A 24638-nucleotide genomic window follows, 5' to 3' on the forward strand; every position below is an offset into this window, starting at 1 on the left:
GCCCTTGTGGCTGTTTTGGTGAAGTGCGAGGCTAACAATCCATTACTTTAGCTTACTTGTCCACCTCGAGATTTAGCTATTTCTAAACACAAGTGTATAAAAAGAATGTAGCATAACGCAAAGGATATGCTCTCACTGAATTAAAACACACGCCTCACAAAGAAACGTTATTCCACCGCACAGAGCACTTCAGTAAGTTTGCATTTTAAATGGATTGAATCGGTCTCTACAATGTGTGCTAACGTTAGCTAAATTAGCAAACAAGGATAGCTGTTGGCTAACGTTAATGTGCTGCCGGGGCTACACGAACGACAGGCACGGATTTTAACCCAACGTTCGTAATATACACTCTGGTGGCGTAACGTTTCATATCTTTGTGTCTAAAAATAAGCTTCATTGAAGGCTTTGGCTTTGTCAAAAAAATGGGCCAACAGTTTGAACCAGTAGTAGGTGTGGACGGTGTGCTATGAGCCCATATGAGCATTACTAGCTAGCTTGTCAGTGCTTAACGCTAAGTTATCTGTGGGCATTAGCTTCCCTGCTAGCAGGCTAATTTCGTGCTACCATTACAACTGGCTATGAGAGCATAGATGTGAACAGCTAATGATAGCTGTTTTATGCTTCTTCTCTAATATTTTCTTCTTTGCAGGCAGCCATGTCAGGAATTAAAAGGAAAATAGAAGGCAGTGATCCAGACTATGATGACATTTCGCTGATCCAAAATAGTAAGAGAAACAAAGCGGCTGAACATAATGGTAAGCTCATGAGTTGAACTCTGAGACAACACAACTGCTTTACATGTTGTGACAGCTAATATGTAACTGGAATGTTACTTGGGTAATCTCGGGTCTTTAATATTTAGTCTTCCTGTCTTGTCAGCCCGAGAAGCAGCAGTACAGAAGATTGAATCCATCATCAGAGAGCAGTTTTCTTTGGAGATGAAGAACAAAGAGCATGAAATAGATGTGATAAGTCAGGTATTTGCATTCTAATAGAAAAGTGTTTTTCCCTTTATTTCATTAGTCTATATCTTTCTTGTTCAAAATCAGTAATACAGGAAAACTGAGTTGATACAGAAGGTACACAATTCCACAATTGTTTTTGTATGTTTATAAAATTGAGCATTCTGTTTAAGTCTTTTTCCATTATTTTGCAGCGACTCAATGAAGCCAGGAGGATGATGGACAAGCTAAGGGCATGCATAGTGGCTAATTACTATGCCAACGCTGGAATAACAAAGCACCCAGAAGTAAATTCCCATATATTCATACTCAGACAGCATTACAGCTCCTCTAAGGCAGTGGTATAGTACAATAGCAGCAACCACTATTTTCTCTGTGTCTTAGCATTCTTCTAAGAGTGACCCTGCCGTGCTGAACCATCCAGCCATCCGCCGGTTTCTGGAGTCCCCATCCCGGTCCTCGTCCCCTCTCAACCAGGGCTCTGAGACTCTTTCTTTGGCCCACTCAGAGTCCGAATCCCTCTCACAACAAGGAGAGGGAGCTGAGAGGGATGGGGAGGGAGCATGGAGAGAGGACACCAGCAGGCTGGAGCGCAGACCAGGGCGCAATACAGGCAAGGTGAGTTCCACTGACAAAGATGAACTTATTTGTTGTTACTTGATCACTGCAAAGTTGAAACAGCAATAATCTTGCGTCTCATTTGTTTTTTAAATTTTAAGCAGGAATGTCTGTAATTCTCCACATATTTTCATAGGACACATTTGGCGTGCCATTGTCCTTAGGAGCAGAGCAGAGGGTGACCTACCACACTACTGGAAATGAAGCCTCTAGACTCTATGCAAAAAAGACAATCGTAGTGGGCAACGTGTCTAGGTATGTTACCAAACTAGGCCAAATTTTTTTTCCCATAGACATGTTTATGACTTAGTAGGTTGTATTGCAGCTCTTTCCAATCTAGAGGTTAGGAGCCTCTCAGGAAGTCATGAGTCTGTTTATGTGACACAAAAAAACAAACATTTCAATTTCATCATCTACAGTGGCTTGCATAAGTTTACACACCCATGCTAAAGTAGATTAAAAAGAGGATTAAAAAACATATTTTGGAAATTGATCTTAATGCCTTAATTTAAAAAAATTAGGAAAATCCAACCTTTAAGGACACCAATTTTCTTTGTGAATGAATAATGTATTGTAAATAAATAAATGTTCTTCCTTAAAATACAGAGAGCGTAAGTATAAACACCCCTATGTTAAATTCCAATAAAAGCAGGCAGATATTTATTTTTATAAAGGCCAGTTATTTTACAAATGCAGGATACTATGCACCGTGATAAAGTTCCCTTTGCCTTTGGAATTAAAATAATCCCACATCATCCCACACCCTTCACCATACATAGAGATAGGCATGGTTTTATTTTAGTTAGTTTAATAGCTGATTTGATTTGCATTGAGAGATGATTCTATTGAAAGTTCCCCATGTCCATATCCATATCCATATGTATGGTGAAGGGTGTGTGATGATGTGGGATTATTTTAATTCCAAAGGCAAAGGGAACTGTATCACGATCATGAAATAACTGGCCTTTAAAAATAAAAATCTGCCTGCTTCTATGGGAATTAAACATAGGGGTGTGTATACTTACGCCCCAGGAAGAAAAATTATTTATTTACAATACATTATTCATTCGCAAAGGAAATTGGTTGGATTTTCCTAATTTTTTAGGGCAATTAAGATCAATTTCCAAAAGATGTTTTTTATTCATATTTTTAATCAACTTTAGCAGGGGTGTGTGAACTTATGCAAGCTACTGTATTTTCTTCCACTCCTTTTGATTTTTGCTTCTGCTATGCAATAGTTTTCAATTGACGAATAGACATTCCTTTATTTTGATGGATCACAACAAGTAAGAATGTTTGAAAACCATTATGTCAAAGTTTGTAATCTTATTAATCTCTTTGAGAACCTTATACACGGTATAATGTCGTGTATATTCCAAATGAGCTGTTGATGACCACAATGTATTCATACTCATAGATACTAATATCATTCAAAGTACAGAGTAGCCAGATATTATGTTTTAGCTTTTTAGAAGAGATTTGAAAAGTTTGACAATATGTGAAACCTTTTAACCCTCTTTGGCATGAATTATTTTTTAAACATGGTTAAATGTCTTGATGTGTTTTTATTACTCCAGGATGCTTAACTAATGCAATTACAAAAAAAAAATACTTGGTATTTTGTTATATATTTGTCAACAACGCGCATTCGTGGAACGTGCCAAAAAATTCATTATTTCTTTAAAAACATGCTTTTATTGAAATAATTACCAAGCAAATTCAACTTATATGTATCAACACGTACAGCCCAATGTGTTTACAGTCAAATTAGTTTAGTTTTAATTGTAGTTTTTGATAATTATTAATCAGGCTGAATGTACACATTTCATGTCAATATTTGCATAATGTTGCCATATAGCAACAAATTAATTTTAGCCTTTTACAGAAAAAATATAGCATTTTAACTGGTTTAAATGATGAAAACTTAAAGTTTACTTTCCCCAGATAACAATTGAATTCTTTTTTTTTTTCAAGAAATGCTTGTAAAATTGAGAAAAACAACTACATTTTGGCTGATCCTGGAGCTTGATCTTTAGTGTGGCACATGTCTGGAAAAGGGGCGGGGAAACATGATTTTGTGGGCATGTGAAGTCATCAAATGAGTACAACTTCAAAATAAAAGACCTATTTACACATTTAAACAAAAAACAGTGCATTTTATATGATTTATTGTGAAAAACACTAAAAAAGAATTTGTTGCCATATGGCAACAACATGCAATAGAGGGTTAATGAGTGATAAGCCACACACTGACTTCAGTTGTGGGCAGGTAGTACCGAAGGTACCGAAAGGTATTGTTGTAAATAGGAGATGGAACTTGCATCCTATGTCTTGCGTCAACACAGCCATATTTATTTCACCATCACAGCTAAATGGTTTGAATCATCAAAACCCATTAAAACTATAGACAGGGCACAGACAATAATATAAACTCTTTTGGATGAAGGTAACCACTGCAAGAAACTACAAGGACAAATTCACAGATAAATGTGGTTATATGTGAAAGGGTTAATGCAAACGTTACTGTGCAATAGATGGGTTGTTGTTTTGATTAAAGCTATTGAATGTCCCTTTAAAACAGGCACGTCTCTCCCTTAAAAGTCTCCCACTGTGTTTATAAAACCTCTCTGTTGAATATGTCTTGTTTTTGCATGCACTGAAGAGCTGAGCCAGAGTCTGGTTTTGCTTCAAGCCCAGTCTTGAGTTGCATCAAGAAAAACACCCTTTTACTCCATTTATTATTCTCTGGGCCTGAGTTGATCCAGATAACGGACCCCACTTGGTTCAGTGTAGCACAAAGGACATGTTCATTCTAGGAAGCCTGATTGGGTCATAGGTAGTTCATAAAATATTAATTAGATGAGTTTAAGTTGACCTAGACTCAACTAATTCCTTATTTCATTCCCTGACAGGTTCTTTGTAAAGCTGTTGTGAACTGAACATTTGCTTGTGACCCATGCAGTCTGTATTCCCCTTTAATCTTCTTTCTTACCTGTTAACATACATTATCCCTTAGGTTTCCTGGCTCTAATTTCTTTTTCCGTCTGGTTGTTTATTCTCTTTGTCTCGCACCCTCAGGTACATTCCCCCAGATAAGCGGGAGGAAAATGACCAGTCTACCCATAAGTGGATGGTGTACGTTAGGGGCTCCAGGAGGGAACCCAGCATCGACCACTTTGTAAAGAAAGTCTGGTTCTTCTTGCATCCTAGCTACAAACCCAATGACCTAGTGGAAGTCAGGTTTGTGTCTGTTTCTTTTCTTCTTTTTTTTTGCATATTTGGGTCAAAGTGTGTGTAAGCATTATTCAGTCATGCACACATTTTCTGATACAAGCAACAATAGAAATCAGAGAGACAGGGACAAACTTTTTACAACTTGATCTCATATGTTGTGTTGCCCATAATGTTACTTTTCAACTTATAATTTTTCTAGGTTGGTAGTTTGTCCCACCTCTTTCGACACACCACTTGCCAAACTGAAGAAAGTAAGAAAACTATTTTGGATAGTAACTGAGTAAGGGACTGCCTTCATCATCAGCTAATGTTAACTGAAAATGACTTCTAGATCAGTCTCTAAGTGCAGAAACAGTTTGCTGATGGATGTTCACATTGTGTAAGGTAGACTCAGTAGTTATAAAATCCTTTTAAGTAAACAGTGCCCCCCTGTGGATATTTAATGATGCGGCTCCCAGATTGCTCCTATTAGTCTCTCATCTCAACAGCGCGGTGTCAGCACTGGAGTATTGTCTGGCTGCACAAGTTAACATTCTGGTATAGGGGGAAAATGATCTGGGCTGTCAACCAAATTTCTTTCAACCAATCACAGTTGTCTTGGTCGCTGCTAAGCCCTGAATGCAGTGACTGTGCCCTTGCAATGTAGATGGGAAAGGGAAGGAGAATGCCTGATGTCAGGCTTTATACCCACACTGTGCATCCAGTAAGCGCAATTTAGGTCCCAACAATCATAGCTGAAAGTTTAAAAAAAAAACATTTTTGTGTTAAGGTGTTTACCTTAGCCCAAAGCTCAGATGTTTAGAGTGGTGTGGCACAGTTTAGGAGTCAGCTAGAAGAAACAGCAGCCTGTTGTGTAAGTTTAAACTTGTTTTAATTGTTACTAAGTTGTGATTCATGCATTACTAAAATAAAAGCGGTTGCACTACTGAGATACAACGTAACTCTAAGTAACACATGCAATTAATGAAAACATGATGCTGTGTGGCAGAAAAACAGCTATCTACTAATAGTGAGTATAATTCTGTGACATTTTAGGATTTATATTATCCTTAGAGAATGTGTAACTACGTAGTATGTGCAAACATGCTAAGTGGCTCATGCCAGCCAGAAAGATTTGTTGCAAATGAAGTAGTAGTTACTAAGTCTCTAGTGCAACTTTACACACTAACTTAGAATAGAACTTTCACAAAATTGGTGCACCCCAGGCAGAATCTTTTGGCTTTTTGAGTTCTGTGGTCTTCGGTGTCACTTTAGTTTTTATCCTTTAAAAGTGGCGAAGGATTTAAGTTTGCCCATGGCTTCTGAATAAATGATCTCTTTCATCAGTCAGTCCTGAGCTGTAGCCTCCTGGCTGTTTCAGCTGACAAGGCACTCATGTTGCCTAAGCTCCCGCTGACTGACTCAAGTCTTCATTGCCAGTAAACCCCACATAGGCCCAGTTCTGTCTTGATGCTGCCTGAATGTAGATGAAGAGATGAACAAAAGTAAGAAAAAAAGCATCACCCTTAGGGTATTTTTAAATACACAAATTATATGCATACACATACACATCCCCCTTCTAAACGCAGGCAGTCAGATCAGTTTTTGTTATGTGGGGATGAAAACCTCAAGCTTCAAATGGAGTGAAGATGAGAGACCTTTAAGTCAGTGATTTAAAGAGATTATTAACTCTGTCTGAGTCATAAACTAATCTTTGTTTTTTTATATGCTGCATCTTCTATATATTTTCTTTCCTCCATGTTCTGACCTCTTTGAAGAAGCAACTCATTGCAAAGACAGTATACTCCAGATTTTTAGTTTGATGGCTTTACATAATGCTTTTTGAATGTATCTGTTCTCAGTGAGCCTCCCTTTCATTTAACACGTCGCGGTTGGGGTGAATTTCCCGTGAGGATCCAGATCCACTTCAAAGACCATCGCAACAAACGTATTGACATCATCCACCAGCTAAAGGTCAGACCACATCATGGACCACACCATGTCAGCTTGTTTTCCTCTTCTGATTGATACACAGTATTTTTCTAGATGCAGTTTTAAGTAAGTCTCTTATAGATGACACTGTGTGTCCATGATGTCTTTTGTGTTTGTGATGGCTTCTGTGCTGTCACTGGTACATTACAAATTAGATACTGATAATCATTTATTGTCCCTTTAAATTGCCTACTTTGACCTAGGTTAGTAGTGTGGATACATTACCATAAATGTAAACAAAATAGGATAGGATTTAGAAAAAGATAGAACTAAACTTTGTAAGCTCACATATGATATGTAATGTGTGACAAAAGACTTTGATATAGCAGTTACATTGCTGGCACTCTGTGTATTACAACTAGATAAAAAAACTCATAAGAATTTAAAGTAATTTTGTCATTATTATGAGCAAGTCCAATATAATGTATTTGATACATACTTGACACAAATATGAATAATTTCTATAACTCAATAATCCAGTTCACTGCCTCCATTAAATAAAAAAACTCCATTAAAATCTTTATTTTGAGCTATCTGTTCTTTTCCTACAGCTGGACAGAACTTACACTGGGCTGCAGACCCTCGGGGCAGAAACTGTGAGTGATTAATGTTATGTAAACTATGTTTCCTGCAATTACTTTCTTTTCTCAGAGCTTACTCCGATAGTGAGCTATATTATTTTTCCAGGTGGTTGATGTTGAGCTCTATAGGAACTCTCTTGGGGAGGACTACATCCCTCAGCCCTTGTCCTCCAAGGTGACTCACGGAGCAGCCAGCCCCACGTTGGCCTCCTCCCTGGCCCAGAGTTATGGACACTCTAGTTCTCCCATCTCGCATGATCCCAGTGTAGACAAAGGTACACACAAACGCATAAACACAAAACATTGATCATGAAAAGTTACAATAATACTGTAGTTATTAAAGGTTGCCTTTGGAGTTTTTGACCTCTAGAAACACTGTGAAGCAATGTTTTGACAAGTGGGTCCCTGTTTTGTTTGTGTTGTAAGGTCCTATTACATGCTTCTTTTTGGATGCTTTTATAACGGCCTTAATTGTCTCCTAAAACTGTATCTGATGTCTCTTTCCTAAAATTCAGCCTTTGTACAGAATTATATAGCCACTGGAGCCAGTCCCACAATAAGCTTTCCTTAGGATGTTCCATTTCTGTGTCTGTAGCTTTAAATGCTATTGGGGAGGAGAGAAGTGGGGGGTGGGGATGTGGCCTTGACCAACTGCCGTGCTTTGCTTGTTTTCATGCCAAGATGTCTCTCTCTCATGGGTGGGCCAAATTATCTGGGCTTGGAAAGCAGAGAAAGGGGACGTAACCTTTACACTTATGACGTCTTAAAGGGGCAAGATTCCAGATCTGCCCGTCTGAGCTTTTGTTTTCTCAAAGACAGAGCAGGATACCCAGTGCTCGGTTTACACCGATTGCAAATTCGGACTCAAGACTGGGCTTGAAGCAAAACCAGACCCTGGCTCAGCTCTTCAGTGCATGCAAAAACAAGACATATTCAACAGAGAGGTTTTATAAACACATGGGAGACTTTTAAGGGAGAGACGTGGCTAACCTGCCTTTATCGGGCTGTAACAGAAGTTTACAGAACCAACATAGTTTTATAGTATAGTGTTTGTATCTATTCATTAATTCATTATAATTCCACACTCTAAGACAGACTGGGAGCCTTGATCGATCAACTAGATACGATTTATTATGTTCAAATACAGTGGGATATTTGTTTGATTTAAACAGCTGTCTTTGCAGATTACGTTTCACATGAGAAGAGAAAACTCACAAAAGACTTGAAGCGAAAAGAAACGCATTGGGTATCTGAGACACAGTGTGGATTAATACATTTAATACAATGGAAGAGCATCTGTTTATGGTTGTAAATAGACTTTCAACCCAAATCAAAAAATGACACAGAGAGAGAGCAGCCGGCACATCTCAAACTCAGTCACAGAATGAGTATCCTAACTTCAGATGTATTTGAAAGGGAGTAATACTGATGATGAATGAAACACACTTTCCCCTTACTATATAGGTTTCATTAAAACAGAAATGGGGAGGTCTGCTGGTGGCCATAGTTCCGGCCTCACCGCTGGTGAACACACCCCAACCCGACCCAAAGTCGGGGACAGGATCACTCTGGGTTCCCATGGCAACTCTGCCTTCCAGCCTATCACAGCAAGCTGTAAGATTGTCCCACAAGGACAGCCACCCAGCCCTGCTGAGTCTCCCGGGAAATCGTTCCAACCAATCACCATGAGCTGTAAAATTGTTTCAGGTAAATGTCTTCATCCAGTGGCCATTGTTTCTAAAGATTTCTTAATAGCTTTGCATGAAGCATAGCCTAACTTTAAATAAAATTTGATTTCACTTTAGATTTTATGCAGATAAAAATATGAAAAACACAAGGAGCGCTTACTTAAAACACTCCACGTTCTTGATTTTAATGGGTTACGTTATTCACACCAGTGCTCTATCTCGTGTATTTTGCACACTTTGCTCCCTGGCATTGATGCTCATTCTTCACTTGGTCTAATTATATAAAATGCTATCCCTGGTAGCTCAGTTGGCAAAATAGAACATAAATTCAAATAATGTCAACTTAACCAGCAGTGAAGCGAATGACATAATTGGTAAGCTAGTGGCACAAAGGACACCAAGAGGCAAAGAATAGACATAATTTACATGTTCATATATGCGTTATGATTGTCCCAGTTATTTATCTTATAGCCTCTGTACTTTCTCCCCCTCAGGGTCTCCCATTTCCACTCCAAGCCACTCCCCACTACCTCGCACTCCCACTACCTCCACCCCTGTCCACAGCAAACAGAGCTCTTCATCAGTGCTCAACAACCCTTACATCATTGTTGACAAGCCCGGCCAGGTGATCGGCATGGCTTCCTCATCCACCGCCTCCACAGGTATGCATCTCTTACTCAGTGTCAAAGTGCTGCTTGAAATCGGAAGTGAACCTGCAGCAAAATCGTTAAATTGTGTCTGAGCCGCCCACATGGAATATAAAACTCACTGTGAGGAATGTGCTCAGTAGATGAACAATAGACTCTCCGTTACTCTTTCTCTATTTATCTTTCTTTATTTTGGTACTTTCTCCTTGCTCATCCTCACCCCCCTTCACCTTGTCCTTTCTTATCTCAGCTCTTTGTACTCTTATTTATTTTTATTTTTTTTCATGTCTCTTTTGTTCCCGTTTTGCACTACTAAAGTATGACGTGTGGTGAGCCAGCAGGATGGTTGCTGGATGAGAGGTTACCATGGTGACTGAGCTTTCATGGCCAGATTAGGAGGTTGAGACCCCATGCTCACATCAGATTTTGTATGTGCTTGTGTGTGTGTTTTCCCTTGAACAAGGTGTGTAATTATCTGCAAAGATAAAGCAATGGTGCACTTTATCTATGCATCAATCCATCATGCAGCAGAGGCATCTTACATCACCAGGCTATTCACTTTCTCACATCAGCAGCATCAGTTCAGATTGCGTTTAGGAGCTCTTTCTCCTAGATTGCTCACTTTCTCTCGCCCACTCAGCCACTCCCACTCTTCTCCGCAAATGCAAAGTTCAACCAGATCTGGCAGCAGGGCTGCAGTGCCATTAAGTGATGTTTTATCAAGCTGGGTTATGTGGGTGTTATGGCTGATTCACCAATCCAGGCATAAAACAAATTTCAACGCAGAAGGTAAGGGACCAAACTTTAGCAGTGCTCGGTTTCAACACCCACGCTGAGTAACTCTGACAGGGAACTGTCTCCTGGCACCACAGTGGCCTTGATGCCTGTGGAAAGAATGTCAGTAACTGCAGTGAACCAGTCATCTCCTCCATTACTTTTTGTGTGTGCTTCTTTGTAAACCTTTTCACAGGAAGTCCCTCAGTCAAACAGTCTGTTGCTCAAGGTGCACGCTCTCCAGCCCCCAAAGTTCACACTGGCACTTTCCTCTCCTCAGGGGTGAAGGTGAGTTGGTAGAATCTGAATGATGTCAACTTTTAATGTGAATTGTTATGAGCCTAAATGTCTCTTTTTCACTGATCTGTTCCCTCCCCCCATGTGAAATGTCTATCCCTGTAGTATCTGTGTCTATAACAAAGCAGGTTGGTATTAACAGCAGGCCTGGGTGCTATATTCAGCAATATGAGTGCCTTGGCAAGCTATTAAAATGGGACATCACTCTAAGGATAGGAGGGGGTGCAAGGAGCTTTGCAGAGAGAATTGCATGGTTGTGTTTCACTCAGTGTCAATACACTGCTATAAAATCCTCCCTACTCCCACATGCTCAGTGGGTGTGGGTGTGGATCTCAATTTTACAATCAAAAGGTATCGTTAGTCACTAAATTAAGTTAGGGTTTTTCATTAGAGAATTAGAGAGTAAAATGTAGACCAATGATGCTACAATATCTACAACATCTTGTGGTTCCAAGGCAAAGTTACCTACCTGTTCAAATCCTTTGCTTCCTTGTGCACTTACCTCTTGTGCAGGTTATTATCAAGCAGGAACCAGGGGAAGTTTCAACACAGCAACAGCAGATGGTTTCCCCAGTAACCAGCCACCAGCAATCTGTTACTACAGCAGCACACCAGTTTGTCGCAGTGAAGGGCGGCCACATGATCTCCATGTCGGCTCAGAAACAGGCAGGAGGGGCCACAGGGGCCACAACTAGCAAGGTCAGTCTCTCTTGCATACACCTACACAACCTTACACAGAAGCTCATTGGTCATTTACGTGTGTTACACAAAGCTACTCTCATTCAAAAACTTGATTTGGCACTTATCTTGTTTGTAGATGTTAGGCATCCCTATGAGCTCAACGCTTCAGTCTGCGGTCAAACAGGTAGCTATCAGCAGTGGACAGATTCTGGTTGCCAAGGGCAACCCATCTGTTTCCAAGGTGATGGGGGCGAAGCAGGTTTTGGCTCAGGGAGTCGCTAAAGCCATCGTCAGTGGAGCCACGGGTATCCCTGGTCAGCAGGCTGCTGCCAAGGCGGCTAGTGGTTCAAGTGGCAAGAGTGGAGGTTAGAGTTCATACTCACAAACACTTACACACACACATGCAAGTGCACAGGTTCATGTGACACTAAGGCAGCACAAGTCATTGTACAATTATTATTATATATTATAATAACAATTTGGAATTCCACTAAACATGTAATGGGATATGCACTTATTTATATAGGTTTAGCTGCGGGAAATGTAATAATATTGTTAAATATGTGCAGTACAATTTCAGAGGTGGGTAAATAATTAATTTGTTTCTTTCTGCGTGTGTCCTTAGTAATGGCTACTCTTCAGCTGCCAGCCAACAACCTGGCCAATCTGGCCAATTTGCCTCCAGGTACTAAGCTATACCTGACCACCAACAGTAAAAATCCCTCGGGGAAGGGCAAGCTGCTTCTCATCCCACAGGGAGCTATCCTCCGAGCCTCCAGTACCAGTAAGACATGCTCCATCTTCCATGCCGGTTGATTGTTAATAAGCCATGCCCTCCTACCTTCTTCATACTGTTTTTTAGTCCCATACTTAAATACTCCTGTAAAGTTCTTGGATGTTGGAAGAAGTATCTGTTAGGAGTCTTAAGAATATGTTGTTGGACTTGCCACTTTCTAACATGACACTGTGAACATGAGCCAGCAGATTACTTCTTGGGGTTAAGTTGAACTTCCTGGACACTTTCGGGCTCATGTACTCTAGCACAGTGATTCCCAAAGTGGGGGTCGGGACCCACAGGGGGGTCGCGAGCCAGAGAGGGGGGGTCGCGAGCCAGAGAGGGGGGGTAGCAAGTTGAATTCCAGAAATAAAATAGAAATTTAAAAACGATTAGAAATAGCATATGTTAGCCATGATTTTAACACAAGATAAAACTACTGGCTAAATTTAAAATAAAACCAAGCAAAAAAAAGAAAAGGGAACAGCTCTTTTGATTTGAAACGAGGGCAAATCATTTGACATCCGAGCTGGAGGACGCATTGGTTGAACTGTCAAGCAACCGAACCTTGAAGACAGCGTGTAATTCTAAGACGCCGGCTGAGTTTTGGATTTCAGTTGAGAGGGAATACCCACAGCTATCCAGGGCGGCTTTGGATGGGCTGATGCCGTTTGACACTACCTACTTGTGCGAAAAGACTGTCTCGGCACTGATGTACCTTAAAAGTAAATACAGATCGCAATTGAATGTGGAGGATGATCTCTGAGTAGCGGTCTCCAATATTAAACCAAGATTGGACTTGCTGTGCTCCAAACATATTGCACATCCATCTCATAAGGTCAGGTAAAGTTGAAACTAAAGAGAGTAAAAGTTAAAAATGAGTAAATTACTGTAGAGTAATTTTATGGCTGTTGTGTTATTTTGTGTTGTCAATATGTTTGTGTTTGGATACGCCTATAGTGCGTGCGTGGTTGCCCACAATGTTTATTATACGTTGATAGTGGGGGGGTCTTTGGGGGTTGTGGGCTGAAAGTTTTGGGAACCCCTGCTCTAGCAGACACACTGACACAATATATATGATAATTTAATGATAATTTAATCAGAATCTGAAATACTCAATAGATCCCCGAAGGGAGATTCTGTGTTGCAGTTGCACAAATTGTATAAATATCAAGTAGAAATATAAGTAAGGAAATATAAGCAGTGTGAATATGTAAGGTATTTACATAGTTAAAGGAACGGTATGATACGGTAATGTCCAAGTGTGTGTGTGCAGAAATCCTCATAGCACATTCCCTCTTAGAAGTCACGTAATGGCATATATTGTCCTTCTTGTGTGTCTCTTACATGGACGGTTGAATTGGTAGCTCTGGGAATTGTTTGTGACTAAGTGAAACTAATACATGTGGGTGGGGGTGGCAATAGACTTGTCAGTAGGGAGGTCGGTTGGGAACCGGAGGGTTGATGGTTCAAGTCCCACTACGGACCAAAGTATTGTGTACTGCCAAGGTGTTTTTTTAGCAAGGCACCAAACCCCCAACTGCTCGGGGTGCCTTTCCATGGGCAGCCCCCTCAATTTGACATTTCTCCATTTAGTGTATGTAAAGGTACTGAGCATGTGTGTGTCATTCAGGCCTGTGTGTAATGTGTGTTATAACAACAGAGTGAAAACATTGTAATTTCCCCTTGTGGGAATAATAAAGTATACATTATATTATTATTTATTGTAGGTGACTTAGTGTCCGGGGTCAGTGTCCCAACCAAATGACTTATGCCCTGACTTTTTCTGCCATGCCACAAGTTGTAGAGAGCTGTGTTAAAATTTGTATTGCGCTCAGCTTATCAGTTTGGCAAACATAAGAAACCCACTTCTGAAGTTCTGCTACATACCTTCTGGACTGTGAGTCATAGTCATCTATTTTTTTCAGCTGTTTATTTAATGTGTACTGTGAGCTGGAATCCCTCACACAGCACACTTCCTGTCAATTTGCAATTCATTTGCGAGATTAAAGAGATTAAGCAGCATGCCATATTTAATCTAAAATACAAATTTCACAGCAGTAAACCAACATTTCTCTGTATAGCTCTGCTTCAAAAAATGTTGTCTAAGTACAAAATGCTTTAACCTATTTAAAATTACACAAATTAATGAAAAAAGAAGATGAGCTGTAATTTGGGACAAAGAAGAAGAGATTTGAGACTGATGTGTATGTGACTGTCTGTTATGTAGGTCAGCAGTCCAAGAGTAGCTCAGCGGCAGGCACTGGGGGCTCTCAGACCTCCTCCTCCTCCTCTTCCACTTCCAGCAGTCTGCCTTCCAACCTCTCCTACACATCCTATATCCTTAAACAAACCCCACAGGTGGGTGAAAATTTATTGACACTATAATACAAACCTAAAGTCATACCTGCTCTCATTAGAAACCTTCATTTTGATGTGTTTGTGTGGATTGTCATTTTTTGTTTATCACAGCATTAGTATTTATTTGCAGGCATGTTTTCAGCGAAGTCTAAAGGAAACTGAAGAGGCATTGTGCATTATACATTTAATATTCATTACCACCATTACAAAAACATTATTTTAGATTTGTATTCCCTGATGGAACAACAGAACTTGTATGCACATTCTGCAAATGGGGTTTCTTTTCCTTGGTATATATTAGATTTTTGTACTCTAGTAGAGAGCTTGAGTCTGGTGTGCTCTTAATTAGACACATTCATTATAGCAGCATTGATTCTGAAGTCAGCTTTAGAACAGGGCTGTCTGTGCATTTGGCTAACAGCATATAATAAAGTTGTCTGCAGAGGGTTCCACCTACCTTTTTAAAGTAAGAAATCTGGCTGTGTTTCCTAATAGTGATCAATCTTCAATGTTAGGAGTGTTTTCTAAGTGTAAAATCTACAAATGTTCTTTAATATGTGTGTGTATATATATATATATATATATATATATATATATATATATATATATACATACATACATACATACATACATTCTTTTTATCTGTACCAGTTAAGAGCTAAAAGGACGATTCTTTGATTTCAAAGAAGGTGAATTGACTGTTTTGTAAGCTGTAAGTATATATAAAGCTGAAGCAGTTGAAAAAGATGAATTTTACATGATAAAAATGGTCATACCTGTCACATTATGAACATGTACCCTAATGTACTTACAGTATAATATGGGTAACGTGGAAATCTTAGCTTTAACTGTGGTTTCAAAAGTGGACTGCATCCTGTTTTCTTTTCTATTGGTTAATGCTGTGTGGTATACTTTGCTGAATTTACACCATGACAATTGTATTGAATTTGAGTATAGTCAAAGCAATACGTTGTTGGATTTCTACCCTGTCCCTAACCCTGCTCGTCCACAGGGCACGTTTCTGGTTGGGCAGCCAGCACAGGGTTCGGGGAAGCAGGGAGGTTCAAGTTTGGCAGGTCATACAGCATCATCTCCAGCAACTGTTAGCCAGCAGGCCATCCGGGTGACAGCTGGACAGAAGGCGGCTATCCTGGCTCAGGTCAGTATACAAATGTCTGATTCTAATGGAAGCTAATTCAGAGGATTGTCTTAAAACTTCCACATATCCTGTGTATGACTACTGTAGGATATTGAACCACAGCTGTATGTATGACCATTTCAGGTAAAAGGTTGAAGGTGTTTCAAAGTCTGGAGAGAAAATTAATTTTGAGTTTGTAGTGATTTACTGCACTAATAAATTTTCCGCTGCCTCATTTCTACTTTGTCTGTTTTTTGTATAAACTGTTGTTTGTTGGATTGTAAGTGAATGGTTTTTCTTACTTTCAGATCCTAAATTCAACTTTGGGATTTCTGTGATTGACAGGTGGTGGGTAGCTCGCAGGGTGCACAGGTGAAGTTGTCTGACGGCTCAGTAAAGACGGTCACAGCGGCGGCAGCAGGCCATTTGTCAAAGCCGGGGACGACCACATTGAGGATGACAGGCGGAGTCATCCCTGCCGCTAGTTCCACCCCCGGCTCTGTCAGCACAGCAGCAGCCGGTCAACAACAGGCTAGTTTTACAGACCTCATATGCTTCTGTTTTATTCTGTCTGACAGCTGTTCATTTTTAAAAGTCCAGTTCAAACTAAACAGCAACAAACATGAAACAATCCCAGTTGATCCATTTTCGTTACCTTAATTCCTTTTTTTACAAGTGAGAGATTAATGTTCTACTCGCCACTGCAGTATGAATGCATAGAAAACAGGAGGGACCAAGGTCAGTGTTGTGTTTATCAGAGAGAGTAGAGAGAGTTTAGGTAGTGTGTGACAAGCCCTAAGCATTCCATCAGCAGTGGTCTGTGTTTGGGTGATTACAACTTCAGAGTCAGTTGCCAGGCCTCATTAACTTGACTAATGGAAAAACACGAAAAGACTTAGAGGTTCCAACAAGCAAAAACAAATATGTAAACAGTATATTTCTGTGAAAAACACGCTGCTCTGGAGATGTTGACGCAAACACAGAAGAGGACTACATCACTGCTTTTCCGGTTTTGGGAAACGTACCCTTTCAGGACTGTTAATTAAATCATGAAGACTTTCTGTGAAAGAAATTTACTCTTTTGTCTTTGAGAATTCCATAAAACCAGTGACCTGATCGGCACGTCTCACTCTGGGAGTTGCTTGGCACTGTAAAACAAATGTGACCAGGACAAAGAAAAGATAGTTAACACTAACTCTTAAATCCTGCTACAGTGAAGTAAATTTCCTAGCACTCCATCTAGCACCCAAATACATTTCTTATTTATTTATCATGAATCATTTTAATTTGTCCATGTTGCTATATGAAAACATGTTATGCACACTATAGCAGCACAGATTATCATCATCACAATATCAGCAAGTTCAAACTCTGTCAAGACTCCATGAGGATCCTTTCCGTCTTCGCTGTCCTTGGGCTCATATGACTGACACACACATTGGAAGAATGCAAAATGACAGCGTTTCTTTCTAGTTTCTGGTTGACAGCTGTGTTTTGTTGTGTTCTGTGCAGGCAGCCGATGGAGGGATGTCTGCGTCTCTGCACCACTCGCTCCTGGTGGCCGCCAACCAAGCAGCGGTAATCAGTGCAGCTAAGAGCGCCAGTGCCGCTGCTGGAGGCAGCCTGTCGAAGACTGCTGTTGCCACCTTGGTCAAGGGCTCTGGCAACTCTGCCACCTTGACAAAGAGTGCTGCGGGTTCCACTGGAGCTGTAGTAACAGTAGCCAAAGGCATTACCAACATGCCCGTCATCAGCATGTCCAAGGCTGCAGGCGTGGGGAATGTGGTGGGTGTGCCCAAAAGTAGCGGCACATCAGTGGTCACTGCAGCCTCGTTAGTCAGTGGAATGGCAGCAGGAGGAGGGAAAACGGGTGCTACTCTCTCAGGTGTGCAGTAAGGCATTCATCACCTGGTTTGAACGTTTGGAACAAATTCAGTTACTTAAAAAATAGTACATGTCTAGCCACATATTGCTCTTCATCTGAAATGTATTTTGTGTTTTGTCCAGGTATGCTGAAGATCCACTCTGGAGGTTCCAGCTCCCAGCAGACTGTCTTAACCATCCCTGCCAACCAGCTCAAGCAGCTGGGGGTTGGCACTGGGTCTGGAGGGGTCCAGACCATACTCATGCCTGTTGGAAAAGGTTAGTATCCCTGACACAGCAAATGGCCACATACTTTCAAACATCAACTGTGGCATCTCTCTCTCTGCAGTAAACCATCTTCCTCCCCTCTCATTTTTCGTCTAACCGTAATGGGCCGTTGACCCATCCTGTGTGTGTGTGTTCTGTGTATAGTATTGTCTAAAGGCCCATTCTCCAGTACTCCTTCCTCCTCTTCCACCACCCCTGGAGCAGCTGGAGTCGGCTCCTCCCAAAGTCCTGCCAGACAGGTGTCCCCCTCTCTTGCCCTGCCTCTGGCACAAGGTGAGAGGGGTCCATCCCCACTCTCCCCTCTTCTCTCATTCTTTCCCTCTTTTACCTCCCTTTTCTTCCATTCTTTCATTATGTTTTGATACTAGTTGCAATATCATTCTATGTTTTGGTACAGAGAACACACTTTTCTTCAACAAAAACTTAAGTGAAGCTGATGCAAGTTATATTACTCTTCTCAAATGCATAAGTGTTTAATACATACAACAAAGACTTACTTCAACCTCAAAGCTAATGTGTAATTATTGAAATTAATCTTTCTCTCACACTTGCTTTTCTGCTGTCACAGTGAAGACAGAGCCAGGTGCCAGCACAGCTGTCACAGTTGGTCCATCTCCCCCCGTGACTGCTCCTGTCCCCAGTTCTGTTCACGTGGCGTCTACAGCTACCACAGTCAAGCAGGAGCAAGGGGCCGAGAACTCTGCACACGACCTCATCAAGTTAGTACAAGAACAAGTCACGATGCTACTTTGACTTACAGCACATCGAATGATTCGGAGCAGGATAGATGATTTATTTTCTGTTAAGAGTAACGATGCATTTTTCTCTGCAACTGTGTTTTTAAATATATATTTATTTCACCACTTAAGTGTTAACATATCCTTATTTTACTTGCTGAGCACAGTGAATAATAGTGTAGCTCCATTTATTAAAGCTATCAAATAGCTACCAGCATAGTAATGGAAGGTTTTAAAGGAGAATTACAGCCAATTTTTACATTGATCTTGATTGCTATAAATATGCAAGTAGTTCTGATGAAAAAACCACGACCCAAATCGGTGCAGGGAACACAGAGTAGCTGCAGCTATGTGAACGAGCTTCCACTGAGCTAAAATGGCAGTTGTCAGGGCACATTTTAGAGTGCCTTTTTGCCTCTTAACAGACACAAAATGCAATTAAAATGTCTGTGCAACATGAACAGGGCCCTTACGTGGCAACAATATGCGTTTTCAAATCAGACGTTGTTTAAATTCACCTATCAGTAACGTGTCACTATCCACCCTGTTAGCTGCTAGCTGCCGTCCATGATAAGTGTGTTCAGTTTGGCGTCTGTGATAATCATCACGCAGCAGTTCCGTGTGTATTTGTAGTTCATTCATTTTGTATGTAATTGATCCGGTGTTGGAGAGTAGGAGTCTTGTTGATTTATGTGGTAACACAGTGAAAGCGTTAGAGAAGGCTAGCTGTAGTCTCACACTGAAGTCCCAGTGTAGCAGGAAAAGGTGTGCAGATCGCTCCAAAAAACAAGGATGCTGCTAGCGCGGCTAACAGCTAGCAGCTAACAGGTTGAGCTAGTTACCGGCGGGATAGAGACAGGGTACTTAGTGAATTTAAACAAAGTCTGACTTAAAAATACATATTGTTGGGCACCCAGATAGCTCACTGGGTAGAGCGGGTGCCCATGTATAGAGGTTTACTCCTCGACGCAGCCGGCCCGGGTTTGAATCCAGCCTGCGGCCCTTTGCTGCATGTCACTCCCCCTCTCTCTCCCCTTTCACATCTTCTGCTGTCCTGTCCATTAAAGGCCTAAAATGCCCCAAAAATAATCTAAAAAAAAAAAATACATATTGTTGCCACATAAGTGGCATGTTGCACAGACATTTAATTGCTTTTCTTGGTACACAGAGAAAGGCACAAAGCCACTCTAAAACTTGCCCACACAACTGCCGTTTTAGCCCAGTGGAAGCTTGTGCACGTAGCTGCAGATACTTAGTGTTGCCTGCACCACTTCAGGTCAGGTTTTTTCAATTGAAAGTGCTCGCATATTTATAGCAAACAAGATTTACGTAAAAATTGGCTGGAAATCTCCTTTTTTAAGAACACTTTCTGTTCCTGGTAGCCAATGCAGTACATTGATCTGGTAGTACAGCTGACACTTCTGTGATTCCCTTGTCAGCACTGAGCACATAGAGACCATGATGCAGCTAATGACCGCTGTGGTGAAGAAGTTCCCTCTTATTGTGCCAGATAAGAGTAAGTGAGCTTCTCTTTCATTTGATATGCTTTAAAACAGACTGAAAGCTAATTGCTGGGTTTTGTGACGCTGTTTTATTGTTTGTCTTTTGTTTGTTTGTTTAGCTGAAGACTCCCATCCATTCTGTGCCTCTTCAACTGAACAGTATTATTCCTGGAATATTGGCAAGCGCAGAGCATCAGAGGTGACTTTTTGTTGTTTTGTGCTTGTGTGAATGAGGATGAAAATTCAAAATTAAAGCTGTACCTTATCTGTGCCTTTGAGAGATCATAAAGCCTGAGGGAGGTCAAACTTCTGATAGGACAGTGGTTGTGAGGATAGATTTTTTACCATATTTAATAAAATCTTGTTATTTACAGCTGCATTGTTTACTCAACCGAAAAAGAATCATTGTCATGTTAGGCTTTTTTGTGATTTTTTTTCCTCCCTTTTTTTGGCATTTTATAGACAGAATTGTATAGACTCAGAGACAACAAAAGCAGTTGCTTTCCAGTTTCTAGGGTGAGGGTGTATGTAATGCCAGTGATTATTTGCATCGTTTGCAGTTTTGTTGCCTGTGTAATCTGTCTTGGTGCTCGGTGCTGGGCCCCATGACTCAGCATGCTTTCTGCTTGCCTCATGTCTTCCTATCTATCTGGTCAGATGTGTATCCCTGCCTGGTCATCTTCTCTCATCTCTTCCTAATGGGTCATCAATAGCTCAAACAGAATAGTCCATGTCTTAGCTGTCTGTCCTCTTTCTCTGACTATAAAAGGCTCTCATACACGCCCGGAAATGGATATTTATATCTACAGGTCACTCATTTACATAGGGGACAGGGGACTTGAGAAGAATGTGTGCACATCAGTTCTAAGCGGTCACAAAATGTTAATCTAAGTGAAGTTGTAGATCTTAGGGGTTTTAGGCCTAATGTACAGTTTTACATAATAGATATTGGTATGTCTCTGTGTAGCTTCAGCGAGCAGTGGCGGTAAAGCGGGTTGTTCAGGATGTGTTGGACCGCTCGCCCCGCCTGCAGGCCCTAACCCCCCCAAAGACCAGAGAGGTGGTGCAGTGGTGCCGGCAGAGGGGCTACACGCCACCTGACCTCGAGCCCCAACGCAAGAACGAGGACGAGTCCATCGAGGACATCCTCACGCAGATAGACAACGAGCCTGGTGAGTTTGTGTGTGTTTTGGGTGCATAGCTTCTACACAGGGGTTCTTTACTTTACCTTGTTATTGCGATTTAACAATTGACTCTTTTTTTTCTTCCTAAGCTCAGAGTGGATCAATATTCTCTTTTCAGTGTTGCCTGTGTGGGTGTAGTGCCACGCAGTTACCAGTTGGTCCAGTAATTTGTTTGCAGTCCAGTAGTGTGTGTGGGTGGCCAGTGTGCAGCCTCAGTATTTTTGTTCAGCCGTGTTGTTTTATTTACAGAGAGTTCTCATTAATTCTGTCTTTTGTCTGTAAAGGGTGAGAAATGAGGCTGCTTAACTCAGTGAGTCAAACACTTGCCTGAGCCAGTCGATATGATAATCTGTGTTTGAGTTCTCCTGGACTCTCCTTCTTGCACAACTATCTTGCTTTCGTCACATGGTTGAACTAGTAAAATGAGCCAATTTGAACATTTTTCCTTGAAACACGTAGCCGCACAACAAGCAGCTGAGTGAAAATACTGCTGCGGTTGCTGTTATTGCTTGGCTGGGATGCTGCTGCTTGTGAACTGGTGCGTTACATGTACATGTGAATCGGTCCGCAGAGTGCCCAACGACCCTGAGTAGCTGCGAGGAGCTGGTGCTTCGGCTGGAGCAGATGCAAGCTCTGCTGAAGACTGAACCGGAGGAGGCAGATGACAAAATAGTCGACATTGTCACTGTGACCCCTCCCTGTCAGAAACTAAAGGTCAAAGAAGAGGAGCAAGAGGCTGATGCTGAGCCCAATTTCTTCCTGGGCCCATGCATGTCCGCCCAGTTTGTCAATGAAACAGCGCAGCAGGTCAGCAACTTCTCTGGGGTTAATGTATTTTTAAGAAGTTTTTTTGAAACTACAGTTACAGTGAGACGGCTTGGTTGGAAACATGGACGTAGTCATATTTTCAAATCTCCAATTAGATTTAAGCACTGACTGAATGTAGGTCCCTGTGGAATCTGTCTTATATATTCTTTTTAAGATTTATTTTCAATTTTGTGATTCCGTCCATGAATCTGCTACTACAGAAACTATTGGGCTTAACCTTAATGCCTCAGTCTGTAACTGGCCGCAGCCATGCCCTCATCAAAAAAAGACAATTGCCATAGGTCTAAACAGCTTTTCGGAGGGGGGGGGGGGCATCCTGTTATTGTGTAGCTTCTATTAATTGTTTTTGAACTGGAAGAAGTTGCACCATTTTTATATGATTCCTTATTCTCCCTCAGATCGGGGTAACCTTCCAGCCAGTCGAAGTGGAGAAGAATGTGTTCGCTCCAGTAGTTGAAGCAATGATACTAAAGGTCGGTCACTAAACAGGCCAGGACAGAGAAAAAAGTCTCGGCCATTTACAGTAGCTCATCATAACCTCAACATACCCTTGACTAGAATGATGAATGTACAGTGTGTATGAGATGTGCACCGTATAGAAGTATTACGTCTTTCACCTTGTACTGTATGCAAGAGTGTTTCTTTGTGACTAAGTGTGTGTGTGTGTGTGTGTGTGTTTGTGTGCGCGCGCATTGCAGGCTACTGAACAGTTTGCCAGTGACATCCTGAGAGAAGCTCTGGCTGGAGCCTATGCCAAATCCCCTCCGAACAGGTTAGCTTCTTTTTTTTTCTCTGTTTCTAACATGCAGCCTTCTCAATGTTCCATTTTTCACTTCATTCTCCAAATCTAGGGCTTGCTAGATATCCCATAGTAATGGTTTCTGAACAATATTGAAATACGCAATTTAAATTCAGTAATGTACATGTAATGTAAGATCCAGTGGCTGAATATGCCCCAATGAGATCGCTTACCTAACACACCTGGAAAAAAAAAGAAAAATGATTTTCAATTCATTAAGGATTTATATTATTGGGTTTTGCAGGACTCCGAGAGAGATCACAGCCATGAACATCCACCAGGCGGTCAGTAGCATCCCCACCTGTGACTTCCTCACCAACACACACATGGGTTACCTGTCTAAGGACAATTGAGGCATACCAAGAACGACTGGTAATCGACATATACTGAGATGTGAGGACTGTTTGAGACTGTGAACTGACTGTGTGAATATTCTCCACTGGATGTAGTCCTGTTGCCTCAGGTTGCACAGTAATAACTAATGTACTGTATTGATTAACTTCATTATAGAAGGGCTCAGCTTGCTTCTTACAGCAGCCGCACAGCAGCGGAATAACAAATGTTTCAATTACTCTGGGTATATCGTAACATTTTAGTCCTAATGTATTGAGAAAAAGCATTGTGGGACTTGTGTTATTTGATTTTGAGAGGCTGTTGTGCTCTTGCTTACCTCATAACAAGATTATTTTTAATGATGCGTTTCCTGCTTGACGGCCTGCTAGTCATCAGGGAAATGAAGCATAAGTGACTTCAAGGCTAAAAAATAATAACAGTAGTTGTCCCCTCCTTCATTCTTCCCCCTGATGTCACAGATTCAGTTTACCAGCAGGGGTGAACTGCATGTTGGAAACACTAACGAACAGCTGTGTATTAGAGTTCTCTATCAATCATGTTGATAGTAATGTTTGGCGGATACTTTGGACAAAGCAAACGGACAGATTCTTCCAAAAGTGTTGATGCCATGGCAACCAATGAGTTGTCACTGCAAACATGCTTTGATGTATTTCAGTGTTACCTGGCAGAGGTAATTATGGCTCTTACAATACCGCTGCTTTGTATGGCAACCTAATAATAAGAAACATGAATCACTTACCTCTACTGACGGGGTTATGAAAAATCCCATGTCTGACTTTAACAAGAACGAGCTTATATAGTTTAATGAACTAATCATACCGTTAGTCGAAATTTAAGCCTCAATATCTTCTCTCCTTCAAGAAACAGGCTTGATAGCCAGTTTAAAGTGCTTTTAAGTGTTCTGGTTAACAACCATAATGTATCAGTCGTGTGATGTACACGGTGTATGTGACCAATATGAAATAGATGATGATCCTGTTTTATTTTTTTATCTAATAAGAACTGCAAACAGCAATGCCCTAACAGTAGTGAGTGTGTGTATGCATATGTGTGGATAGTGGATGTAGTCATAACAAACATTATTGCTTTTGATGGTGCGTGCGTGTGTGCGCACGCACGCGTGTGTGTTGTCCTCTGATGTAGTGATGGTAATTCTGATTAATGTGGAGCTGTGCATTATGTTAATGTGTGGATGATTGGATGAGAGGAAGTGTTTGGCCTGAGTGGTTGTGATGCTTGTTCAACCAAATTAGTGTAGAAGGTTACCCAAACATTGTATTTTCATGTTTCAGTGCAAACCAAAAATATAATCAATATTCTTGTAATAAACAAAGAAAAACTCAACTCGAATTATTT

General features: G+C 41.0%; 1 protein-coding gene across 4 annotated transcripts; it reads left to right on the top strand.

Annotated features, from left to right (window-relative positions):
• Positions 1-24626, top strand: yeats2 (YEATS domain containing 2). Of its 4 annotated transcripts, none has more exons than XM_034886768.1 (30): positions 1-192; positions 650-755; positions 880-977; positions 1157-1249; positions 1347-1580; positions 1717-1835; positions 4659-4820; positions 6656-6767; positions 7337-7381; positions 7473-7641; positions 8831-9073; positions 9549-9716; positions 10672-10763; positions 11286-11471; positions 11590-11818; positions 12079-12237; positions 14459-14589; positions 15602-15748; positions 16073-16258; positions 17240-17612; positions 17735-17869; positions 18023-18151; positions 18447-18597; positions 20055-20131; positions 20237-20316; positions 21085-21289; positions 21873-22108; positions 22528-22602; positions 22828-22901; positions 23173-24626. In XM_034886768.1, exons 2-30 carry the CDS (start codon positions 656-658, stop codon positions 23279-23281), a joined length of 4317 nt encoding a protein of 1438 aa, XP_034742659.1. In that variant the 5' UTR covers positions 1-192; positions 650-655; the 3' UTR covers positions 23282-24626. The 4 variants fall into 4 exon arrangements, with proteins under 4 accessions (XP_034742659.1, XP_034742660.1, XP_034742658.1 ...); XM_034886769.1 differs by lacking the exon at positions 1-192 and adding an exon at positions 270-334; XM_034886767.1 differs by lacking the exon at positions 1-192 and adding an exon at positions 298-446.
• The last annotated feature ends 12 nt before the right edge of the window (positions 24627-24638 follow it).

Source organism: Etheostoma cragini, chromosome 12 (assembly GCF_013103735.1).
Source record: "Etheostoma cragini isolate CJK2018 chromosome 12, CSU_Ecrag_1.0, whole genome shotgun sequence".
In the NCBI taxonomy this organism is placed as follows: Eukaryota; Metazoa; Chordata; class Actinopteri; order Perciformes; family Percidae; genus Etheostoma; species Etheostoma cragini.

Bases quoted from the DNA above. Each gene is read 5' to 3' on its own strand.
- yeats2 (XM_034886767.1), top strand. From the start codon at position 423: ATGGGCCAACAGTTTGAACCAGTA. The intron at 1,836-4,658 runs GTATGTTACCAA...TCGCACCCTCAG, and splicing joins GTAGTGGGCAACGTGTCTAG to GTACATTCCCCCAGATAAGC. The intron at 21,290-21,872 runs GTGAGTTTGTGT...ATCGGTCCGCAG, and splicing joins GCAGATAGACAACGAGCCTG to AGTGCCCAACGACCCTGAGT.